Here is a 12292-nt window from a genome sequence, read left to right as displayed (position 1 = left end):
ATGGTTCTCTCATTCAGCAGTGCCCAGGTGAGGGGGTCACATCACAGGCTCACTCTAACTCTGATTACACAGTGTTACAAAGACATCCAATCATTATCCTGATTAGACACCCACTTAGTAAACCATTGAATCATATGGTGCTGCAATTCATGTGGACAGCGTGTGTGTGCATAAGGCAGTTATTATGTGGGAAGACTCTGCAGAAACACAAGGGCACAGGAACAATCTTCTATACCGAGATGTGTGTGTGCAGTGTGTGTGTCACAATCACATTACCTATGTGCATTCAGGAATGTTTTATTGAGTCCTGCATTAAACAAATGTATCAACTTAATTTACTGACTGTTGTAGAAAGTACTAGGATTAGGTATTGCGTGTATTTTTCCCATGATGTTGACAATTCACTTGTTTTCTGTATCCATATCAGATGCAATTTTTTTTTTCCCAATACCTGACTTTACTGAGAGGATGTTTAATTTTGGTTTAACACAAACAGCTGTATAGGAACAATATTGCCTGAATAAAATCCAGAGGTCAACAAATTTATTAATAAAATCAGGCAATAGAACAGTATTTTATTAGACTAAGAAACTGGCCAGGCATTCTGTGTCAGCTGAAAATATATTGGCCGACCAAGTATAGAGCAGGACAATCTTGTGTACTAGAAAGCTGTTTAGCACTTAAACAAGGCTATGTACATTTGGCAATGTTTTACAAGTCAGCAGCAGTGGAGAGGTAACCATATGGTGCCCACTAACTATGGCAATAAAGCTTTATAGCATACTGTGGAAAGGGGAAGGAACAAACACAGAAACACTCAAATCAATGAACTGGTGCCCATAAAGGCCATGAACATGTACAAATATTTATAATTTTGTCTTTAAAAAATATAATCAAATGATACATAAATACTGGAGAAAATCAGAGCGTCACCACTCATATTAAATTTGTTTAACAGAGACAAGAATAAATGAAAATATCAAGTGACTCATTTAAGCTACTGCCGCTGGCTACGTTTGGTTTATTAAGATCAATTAACATCAATTTGTTTGGTAGAAAATAATGTTTCAAATTTTGTAAATGTATGAAAATTAGTACTTTTAATGTGCACAGTGTTGCACTGTTTGAAGTGTTTGTGAAGTCTTAAATTTTGATAATCTGAGTTGAATTCATTTTTTAGGGTTACATAATGTTTCTCTTTAAATGGGTATGCCATCACGTTATCTTTACACCATAATCTCTTAGCATATCAAGAGCCTGGAGAGAAATTCAGATTATTCCTCTCATCGTTTAAATTTAGCACAACCCATGACACACCAAATGAGGCAGGGATGGTTTGCAATCTTTGCAACCTGTCACCCAGTCTGTTTGTGGCAGTGCATTCAGTTCATATATCTGCTCGTCTTCCATGTGCTTATGTATAAGAGTAGTCCTATGGATGAAAAGCCAGGATACATAATTAGATTTAAGATGGCCTGAGTTGTGTTTTAATGTAATTTTTTTGCAGAGGCTGCATGAAAGCATAAGTGAGCACATAAGTGGGCCACATGTACAAAAATGCCAGATGTTTATCTCACCTCATCCGGCACAGTTGTGTCTTCATCTGTGTACCATCGATGAAAGGAAAACAAAAACAGCAGACGGAGTCAACTGGTGCTAGAAAGAGCAACAGAAAAGGAAGTAATTCTAACATGAGGCCATGCCCATCCAAAATTTCAAAATTTGAAGCCAAGCAATTCAGCTTGTCTGTATTTGAATAAGCAACGAGATGGAAACAGGATGGCAAGGATGAGACATTTTTGTCCATCCAGTCTGTTGTCAGATGGGTGCATGAAGCCATTTTTCTTTACAGCAGATTGAGTCCTACCATGTTATTCATATTATTAATCACACTATTATTGTACAAGAACACAGCTACAACAAGGTCCATCCTGAGTGTTTAAGTAATCTCTGCTTTTCTCCTTGTTCTCTCTCTCTTGCAGAACCGTGACAGAATGGTCGACTGTATGAGCAAAGTCATGCTGCACACGGTCGTCTCATGCTGGCAGCCATTCCTGGGACTGGCCCTCGTGGCTGTCTTTGTGGGTTCTACCCTGGGATGTCCCTCGCGCTGCGAGTGTTCGGCTCAGAGCAAGGCAGTTGTCTGTCACCGCAAGCGCATGCCCAGCATCCCGGACGGCATCCCAACCGAGACCAGGATCCTGGACCTGAGTAAGAACAAGCTGACAATGATCAACCCTGATGACTTTATTGCCTTTCCTGGGCTTGAGGAGCTTGACCTCAGTGGAAATATTATCAGTTATGTCGAGCCTGGAGCTTTCAACGCCCTCTTTAACATGCACTCGCTCAGTCTCAAGAGCAATCGTATCAAGCTTATTCCTCTGGGCGTCTTTGCAGGTTTGACAAATCTTACCCGACTGGATATAAGTGACAACAAGATCGTTATCCTCCTGGATTATATGTTTCAGGACTTGCACAATCTAAAATTTTTGGAAGTGGGTGACAACGATTTGGTTTACATTTCTCACCGTGCATTCAGTGGACTATTAAGCCTGGAAATACTAACCCTGGAAAGATGCAATCTTACAGTTGTGCCCACTGAGGCCCTCTCCCACCTGCATAACCTTGTCAGCCTCCATCTACGATACCTCAGCATCAACACCTTGCATCCTTACTCATTCAAAAAGCTGTTCCGGCTGCGGCATTTGGAAATTGATAATTGGCCTGTGCTAGACCATGTGCCAGCCAATACCCTGCATGGCCTCAACCTGACGATGCTGTTTATAACCAATACCAACTTGTCCTCCTTCCCTTACCAAGCCCTGAAGCATCTGCCCTACCTGACACACCTCAACCTGTCCTACAACCGCATCAGGCACATCGAAGGGGGGATGCTTATGGAGCTGGTTCGGCTGCGAGAGCTCCATCTGGTTGGTGCTCAGTTAACCACCATCGAACCGTATGCTTTCCAGGGCCTGCGGGGCCTTAAAGTTCTTAATGTCTCTCACAACCGACTGGATACACTGGAGAAGAGTGTTTTTCAGTCCCCTGAGGCTCTGGAGGTTCTTCTGATTGACAACAACCCCTTAGTGTGCGACTGCCGTCTTATGTGGATTCTACAGAAAAGGCACTCCATCTTCTTTGGGGATTCGCAGCCGGAGTGCAGCACACCTGAGGGTATCCGCGGCAGGCCTTTTAAGGAATTTAAGGAGACTCTTCTGTCTTATTACGTGACATGCACCAAGCCAAAAATTCGTGAGAATAAAACACAAACAATCACTGTGGATGAGGGCCAGCAGGCAATGTTGCGCTGCAGTGCTGAGGGGACTCCAAGACCCATTGTGTCCTGGTTGTCCCCACGCCGACGAGTGCTGACAAGTAGGAGCCATGGTAGAGTGACCGTACACAACAACGGTACACTGGAGATCAAGTCAGCAGAGGTACAAGACAGCGGAGTGTACCTTTGCCTAGCATCAAACACTGCTGGGAATGACACCCTGATGACTTCACTGGCTGTGAAAAGTCTGGGATCACTCTACGCTAACAGGACCCAGTACTACACAGATCCCAGCAATACCACTGCCAACGGGACGACCGGTGTGACCCTCGGTTTGGACCTAAAGACTATTCTAGTGTCAACAGCTATGGGTTGTTTTACGTTCCTGGGAGTGGTCTTGTTTTGTTTCCTGCTCCTTTTTGTTTGGAGCAGAGGAAAAGGAAAACATAAAAACAACATAGATGTTGAATATGTGCCTCGGTCAAAGTCTAATGGCACTAACGTTGACTCGGCAGAGGGACAAGCAGGACCTCGTCGTTTTAACATGAAAATGATGTAACTTTTTTATAGATTCGATATTCTGGATTGTGGAAATGCCCAAAGTACAATGTATTTTTTTCCTTTCTTGTTTTGTTTTTTTTTTTTTTTTTTTTTTGGCAAGTAGGACTACTGAAACTTCCCAGTGCTACAGGGAGAGTGATAGTGAAAAGGTTTTGGGCATCATAAAGAGATGAGCAGTATCTTCAATCACTGGATCTTGACAAAAAGCTTGGATGCTGTGTTTTTCACGTACTGAAATGCAGAGTAGGACATCCTCGTACAAATTTGCCAGTGGGCAACTTCTTCAACATGGATGAGGAGTGAAAACTGTTGCCGCCAAGACAACCTGGAGGGAGTAGGTGTCATTTATCAGCTTTTTGAAATTTATATGCCCAAAAAGACCCCTTCAGTTTTGGGTTGGATCTACAGACTCTGCTGAACAATGTACAGTACAAATTTGTATCTAAGCTATTAACCTACTTTGTTTAGTCTTGCGCCATGCTTATTCACAGAACAAATCAATGAAACAAACCATAATTTCCTATGTTCGATACTTTGCATATGTGTACGTAATGCTCCATTATGTACATGTATGTACATATTCATTCAAAAGAACTATTCATAGCAATATTCATGGGATGTATTAGCCAAAATTGATATAACCCCACATGTTCAGCAAGAACATTCTTCAGACTTTTGAAGTTTCCATGGATTCAGGAAGGGCTTCTATGGGTGATTATCTGTCCCTGCTCCCCAAATTGACTCCTATTAATAAATATATATTTATCAATGGAAATAGAAGAAAAAAATATTTATGAAAAATATTGAGCGTTTTACAAATTTCAGTCCTCAAACACTGTTCAGGATCTAACATGACACTTGGATCATCATGAAGATGAGCCAGTATTGGTCAAAAACCTACATGAACCACCTTTTTGTCCTATTTTTGTCTCTTTTTATTCCTTTAACTGTACCTTTGCTGGTTGGCAAACTACATGTGTCAATTTTACTACAGTGACATTTGCATCATTTTCCCAAGTAGGAAATTTGGACTTTGTTGTGGTAGTTCCTCATTTTGTTGTTGAATCATTTAGATTGTGAAAACTTCAAAAGTAAAAGTAAAGAAAAAAATGTATGTGAAATAAATGAAGATGTATTTGTACCAATGAGTCGGACATAAGTGGTTATTTCATAATGAACTCTGTTTCTGTTCAGCCTCGCTCATAACATCACAGTCTTCTTACAAGAAAGGCGTCCCTTCTACTATATTTGCCATAAATCTACTGGGCCTAGGTGTTATAGATTTGGAGCCCCATTAAAACTGCAAACTGCAAAGCATTTCCCATGTGGGAATGCATTAGTTATCACAGAAATTGTTTTCTGTGTATATTTTGACAATTAAATAAGCTGAACCACCACCCATACCATCTTACACTATTGATACACATCTGCATAATGTTCATATGCTGATATTAACTGCCTAATGGCCAATTGATTCAGTCATTGACTGTAAGTAAATTATATACTTTATTTATTTCTAGGCTGAGGAGTAGGCTCATGCTACCAGGCTCACATTATCACTTTGCTTCCCTCTTTTTGGAAGGCTGGTAGTGGGCAGGGCTTATCAACTGCCTTAGGGACCCAGGTGTATTAAGTGTTCATGCGTAGCCACAGTGTCGACCTGGTCTTGTTGCTGTTGGACTGAAAGCCTACACCTGTTTTTCTCATGTGTCTTGTGCTGAAAAATGTGAAGCTGACTACCTCCAGATTGTTTCCTTCTGAACCAAAAACAAAAATGTCTTGGATTAACATCATTTTGACAGATGCCAACTGGAGGTAAGCCTCAAACAACCCACTGCCAGACAGCCTTCGATCCCTTTTCTTTTGTCATTACTAATCTCTGCTAAATACACACAAACTTCATATGAGAGAATGATTATTCTTTTTAGTTAGTTACCTTCCAATTTTTTGTGATTTGACACATCCATTGTATGGTTATCCTTCTTTTAAAATGGACCAGGTTCTGATCTCATGCTTTATGCTAGTGAAATAAGAAATAAAACAGTATCTAGTAGGATCTGTAGAAATGTGATCTGGATCAAACAGTTTGAGTTAGATCTTTTTGACATAAAGCATGTGTTCATCAGAGTAAGAAGAGGCAGCGGGGGAAGCTGTCCTTTCTGTTGAGGCTCTAATGAATTGAAATGATTTTACAGTATAGAAACTACTGTACATTAACTGCTACAGAATATAAATAGAATATCAAGTCCTGTGTTATTAATTAAGGCATACGTTCTGAAAGACTGTAGTGAAAATATACAATGATTGCTTTCTTCTGACATTAACTACTGAACCTACTCTTATGACACATCATTATTGGTTTCTTTTTCACATTTTATTTCCTTTTTTTTCCAAAGTGTGTATCTCTCGTGCGGTCCCTCATTTGTGCCATCTCATTAGGAGCCACAGAGTACGTTTGGTTTCTGAGCCTGCAGTCCCCTGGGCTTCTTCAGAAATCAGAGCACCAAATGCTACAGCTCCTCCAAAAATACAAAAGGAACAAGGTTAACTTTATAGGCCAGTGATGCCCACAACCAGAGCCTTCATTTAGTCAAATTACATGAAAAATGTTTTCCTCGCCTAACCTGTGAGTTTGAGTTTGTAAGCCTGTACAAATGAGGCCTCTAAAATGGAACCTCCTTTCTCTCTTCTGTTTTAATGAGGTCTGCCAGAGTGACATTCATATACATAGAGTCCATACACTGTGTCTCCTGAACAGCTCTCACAGAAATATTCTGCCGACCGTGTGGTACTTTTTCTTCTTAGTAAAAATGTCAGTCAAACGTCAGTCATTCCTTTCATATGATGGCAAATTAGCAGCCAGGTTTATAGAGAAACATGGTTATTGTGTTTACATCAACACTTATCAAAATTAAGTAATGAAAAATGGTTACATCACCAACACGTTTCTACAGTAACCCAGATACATTTCAAAAGAAATCTGACAGCTGGAATAGACTGACATAATCCAGGATACCAAGGTATGAGCAAAACTGCAGAGTTTTGAGTTTCCATGGTGATATGCAGAATAATCCTTTTGTGTTATGCAGGCCTCTTTATACTAATTGACTGCATTTTGATTGGATCGGTGCATTTGGATTACATCTGAAAAGCTGTTAGTGCTGTGTGGCTGTTTGTCCCCCTCTTATCAGTTATTGACTGATCTGACCACTCTTATTTTCAGAGTAATTAGTGAGGATAATTTGCAAAACAGATGGGGGTCTCTCAGCCTAAAATGCCTACTGCTTTCTATTAAAACAGATCGTTTGCCTAGCTCGCACTTTACAGGAAGGATTTCAAAAACTGACACAGAACTATTCTCAATCAGTCAAACAGATTAGTTATTTCATCATTAAAACTGAAAATGACATCCACTTTCTGAAAGGTCAGACACTTCAAAACTTTTGTAAATTCCATGAATAACCAAGTATCACGACACTTTAAATAAAACTCCTCTTGTAATATATTTTTTTCTCTGTCATTTGCCTTCATAGAAACCACAGTAAGTAAAGTGTGAGCATCATAGACTCTTGAAGCATTTTACTTTTCAGGAATAAAGAACATAATGATAATGTAGATTTCAAATTATTTCAAATTACATAATAAACTAGAACCCTTCTCAGGGCTCCTCACGGTGTAATGCAGTGGATGGTTTATCATTACCAGAGATTTAAGAATCATCCTCTGAGAACTCAAGGACCTTGAATATCTAAAATTTGATGCCAGTTCATCTGGTATAGAGCCACGCTGCCTGTGTAGCTGAAAACAGAAAAACTGTAGATACAGTATTTCTACAACAGTAGTAGTAGTAGTAGTAGTAGTAGTAGTATTGTGGATACTCTGAAAAGCACCATCTACTATAGTGCATCAGAAGAATCAAGGATGTAAAATTAACAGAGAGCACCCCAACACACCCACTTCTCCACTACTAAATCACATGAATATGGTAGATTGGCTGTGAATAAATTAATAAAGGGATGACTACGTTTTTTTTTCAGGAATAACTGTCAGCTATGATGAGGACGGCTTATGTTTATCTCTGTAATCTGTGTAAATACACATTTCTGAAAAACAACTCCCAGGAACAGAAGAAAAAAAGAAACAGATTTGTTCTCTGAAATCCCTGTAGTTTTGAAATTACACATCACATTTTTTGATAGATTTCCAAGCCCTACAGGCTGTGGAGCCCATACAACACATAAAAGATCATATAGACCTGCAACTCAAGTGAGAAAAAGAGAGCCTGGAAAACGAGAGCTGTGTGGTTTTACGCTGACGACAGAATGGAGCTTGTTGTAGCTGAAGTCTGGGGCAGATGTTAGCCGGCAGGTTTTGGCTGTGTGTGCTTTCATTAGGTTTAGCTTTCATACACTCCCCGGTGACAGGCTGGGCTGCCAAATGAGCTCCCATGTGAGCCGACTCCAGTTCCAAACCGACGTCCAAAAATTGTGGCTGGCTGCAAAAGAGGAATACACGCATGTGCTGCTATGCATCTTCTACACACATTCAAGCATTCACCAACAGGAAATAAAACAGAAAGACAACATTCAATGCTTAAGATCCTTGGCACATGTTAAAAACCATCCACAAGCACTGCCTCCTGTACATCGCATCATTGTTGATCTCCAAGTTAAGGCAGCTTCTTTTGTCTTTGTTCACAAAGGAAAGGTAGATTTACGGGCTTGAAAAAGACTTATTCCCTTCTTTTTAAATATAAACCTCTCCCACACTGCAAGGCAGCAGTGAAAAACGTCTCCAGGATAATGGAGGGGAAAACATTATTAGCAACAAAAACCCCTTCACAATTCACACTGAATGTTCCCCTGTAAGCCAACAGTCGATATTTCTTTGTTAGCGTGTTGCTGCATTCTGTAATTATGTTTTTGCCCTTTCTGGGAAACATGGTCATGAAAAAAGAAATGAGAGGAGGGAAATTGAATTCTTTGCCTATGTAATTGTTTAATGATGAATGGACCCATAAATTGGAGCAAAGAGACCGAAAGTTTTACATTCCTCCCCTCCAGAAGTGAATGCAATATTTCCTCGCGGTGAAATAAAATAATTATTTATTCTGCTTATTCTGTTGAAGTGGCACCGTCGTCCCCCAAGTATGAATTTTATATGAAGCATTTTATTACCAGCAGTATATTTTGATGATTTATTAAACAATGTGAAGACCTAAAAGTCACGGCTGAAAGCTAAAGTAGAACAGATGAGATCATACTTGGAAGTGTGAGCAGGTGCCTTTGAGGTGTGATTTGATCTCTGTCGAGGTTCAGTCCACAAGAAACAGTCTCTCACATTCGTCCTCATAAGTGCTTAAATGTCACATGAGTGTTTGAATTGTGAGATTTTTCAGAAGAAGGCACAATATAGATAATTGGCCTTGCTTTAGTTCTTATGGTGCAGCCGGTCCAGCATATCATGGCATATCATGCTTTGAATACCTGCATAGTGATTTAATTAGAGCATGGATTCAGCCAGACACTCTCTGAGGAACCAAGGTAATTAAAAAATGGTCTTAAAAAGTCCATGTTCATGTTTCATGATATAACATAAGCTGATATTCTGAAGTCTCAGGAACACCAGACCAAGTAATCTGAAATGATGGAGAAAAAAAGCCTAAAGGAAGAGAAAAAAGAAACTTGAGGAAATCTGTTGTGACTAAGGCAGGTAGTCTATGAATTTAGAGGTCACTAATTAGCCCTTTTTACAGTTAATCTGAAATTAATCCCCAACTTCACATTCAAGACAAAGACACATGTATGAGATAAAGCTAATGAAAAACCAAGATACTGAAGTAGAAAAAAAAATGTGCCAATTCTGTCACACTGTTACCAAATCAGTACTTGTATTGGTAGCTGTCACCTGCTCTATGGGATAATATTCTCTGATCTAGCATGTGCATGACTGTCACACCCCCTTGATCATCTTGCATCTAAGTCGTCTTTGCTTCAGCAAGAAGTTTTTTTTAGCATCTAACATCATGGCAAACCATTCCCTCTATATTTTCTGCCACAGTATACTGGTTTAATGACACATCGCTGGTTTCTGTTCCACTACTGACACAGCTGCGTTTCTGCTTTTGTCTGCTGATTTCTTACAGCAGGACTTCAAGCTTTGCGGTGTGAACTTTGTCTTTTTTACTCTAGGGTAAAACTTTTGCAATTGAAATTTTTGAAATGGTGCATTGACCATAATCGTTGGCAGGATTATGCTCAGAGGCAACAGGGTTTTTGTTTTGAATGAATGAATGAATAAAGTGCTACATTAACAACAGTGGACTCGTTAGGAGGTGGTCAGGGCAGATGGCAGGTGCAAAAAGCATGCCACTATCACACCAGAGTCCAATCTGTGGTTAGGTTTAAGCAACAAAAGCATTGTGGTTTCTGTTAGGTGCAAATAAACACAGTGTGTCAGACATCACTGTGAACTTTTTCTGTATTAAACTAAGCCACAATTCTACCTTTAACCAAGCACTGTGAGTGTCTAAACATAATAAAAATTGTCATGCTTTCCACCTCAGCCTGCAGCCCCTCCCCCCATTCTCTCCCTGTGTGTCTGTGTCTGTGATTGTCTGAGTGGTGACAGGTGTGCTGGAGTCAGAGCAGAGCCCGAGCAGCTGCATCCCATCCTGCAATCAAGACCTACAAATACCACCCCCAGATCATAGTATCTGCTTTGTCAGTCTGTTTTCAAGCCGTTCAAATATCTTTTTTTGCTTGTAGCCTGTTGCTCTATGGCAAAAGCTGTTCTGCCTTCTTTGCAGTCCCATCTGCACTGATCTGGCCTCTGTTTCCAGCCCCTTGTTCCTCTGCCCTAGACCCCACTCAGCGTCCTGTTCTCCTGACACTGTGCTCTGCTCAGCTCTGCCCAGGCTTTCCCCTGCTCCACACAACCAGCCACCAGCCAACTCCCCCATGTTCCTGGCCTTACCCTTTGCCTTCTTTGCTCCTGGCTCAAATCCCATTCCTTTAACCCAGTATTAGATATTTTTCTCTTCCACTCTAAGCTCCTGGTATATTCAATATCAATCTATTTACAAAAAAAGTTGTTTTTCCTGTCCACTTCATGAATACATCGAGACAAGAAGGAAACAACAAAGAAAACTGGGTTGTGCACCAAAAACATGTGAAGCTGTTGCTAGCTAGCGACAGCTAAAGTCTGTGCAAGCAGTGCACTATGGTTTTGGGGCAAATAAACGAAGCCTGCAAATGTGCTTTAACAGTCACATAATAAAACAGAAAACAAATAGCTTTGTGTTCAGTTTGACACACCTCAGTCTGAACCACTTTCTATGCTGTATTTCAAAGTATCATCAGATATAGATGTTGGAAACCCAATCCTTACATATCCCTGCTTATTTAACTTCTGCGTAACACATCTGTTTCCCTTCTTAAAGCCTTTTCTTCATTCTCTGTCACATACTGCACACTGTCCATTCGAGCTCGGACTGCCTGCTGTGTTACTTCCCTCAACAGATATTGTCACTCTTTGGCTTTTGTACAGCTACCTTGTCCTCGCTGAGCAGATGCTACCTAGACCATTATCCAGTCTCCGACCTTGAAGACTCTGCCGACAGTCTGCAACAAAGCACTCAGTAATACCAAACAGAGATTTTCAAGATGTCACAAGAACATTCTGGTATGCTCAAATGAGCTCTGCCTACCTTAGATAAGTCACAAACATCTTCTCTTTGCACTCTGTCCCCTTCCCATACACTGACTCCATGATGCCGTGGAATCTGGTTAGCCTTCCCTTCCACTTTTCTCATCCCATACTTTCAATAGATGCCTTGGGATGTTTTAAATCACTGCTTACTTCTTTAACTTGGCTGCTAAAGTGGATTCTGGTATTGTGATATCATTAGTAGACCATTATCACTGCCCCAGCATCATTCAAGATCGACTGCTTCACAATGCCTTGTGTCAGAAAACTCACTTATGTTCTCCTTTCTCTATATTAGAATTATTAGTCACCTTCAAATGTAATGGTTGATATATATAAGACCATTTTAAACCTTTCATTGTAAGAAGTTAAGGAGACCTCACTTAACCTTGCTATTGATCAATCAAAAATGCATTACATATGTTAAGGAAATCCTTTTGTCCAAAACAACTTACAGGAAAAAAAAGTTACTCTTTGTCTCACAGTTTTAGGAAATCAGATGTTAGTAACTCCTAGCATGATGTGTAGGTGCTGAAAAGGTGGGCTGCAGCCTGCAGCAGCAGAAGGGCAGTGGCTCTTCTGTTCTGACCTCTGGGAGTTCATTCAACCACTGTGGGGCCTGAAGAGAGAAGAACCTCGACCAAGATGAGTAACCACAGGGTCCTCTGAGTGACAGGCAGGCAATCAACCAGAGACACAGGAGCACAGTGGTTGAGCTGAAGTCTTGGCTTTGACTGTTGCTTGGAG

The 12292-nt window shown here is 40.4% G+C and overlaps 1 protein-coding gene across 1 annotated transcript in view; it reads left to right on the top strand.

Moving 5' to 3' along the window:
* The window catches only part of lingo2 (leucine rich repeat and Ig domain containing 2), an 89481-nt gene extending 85626 nt beyond the window's left edge, over positions 1–3855 (top strand). Inside the window, exon 2 of the mRNA XM_041048255.1 lies at positions 1983–3855. Coding sequence (XP_040904189.1) covers positions 1995–3836 — 1842 coding nt within the window. The 5' untranslated portion in view covers positions 1983–1994 and the 3' untranslated portion in view covers positions 3837–3855. The remainder of the gene's footprint in view (positions 1–1982) is intronic.
* Positions 3856–12292: the final 8437 nt, after the last annotated feature.

Source organism: Toxotes jaculatrix, chromosome 10 (genome assembly GCF_017976425.1).
Source record: "Toxotes jaculatrix isolate fToxJac2 chromosome 10, fToxJac2.pri, whole genome shotgun sequence".
Lineage (NCBI taxonomy): Eukaryota > Metazoa > Chordata > Actinopteri > Toxotidae > Toxotes > Toxotes jaculatrix.
Note: the sequence above shows the minus strand (reverse complement) of the source record. Positions and strands in the feature narration are given on the sequence as shown.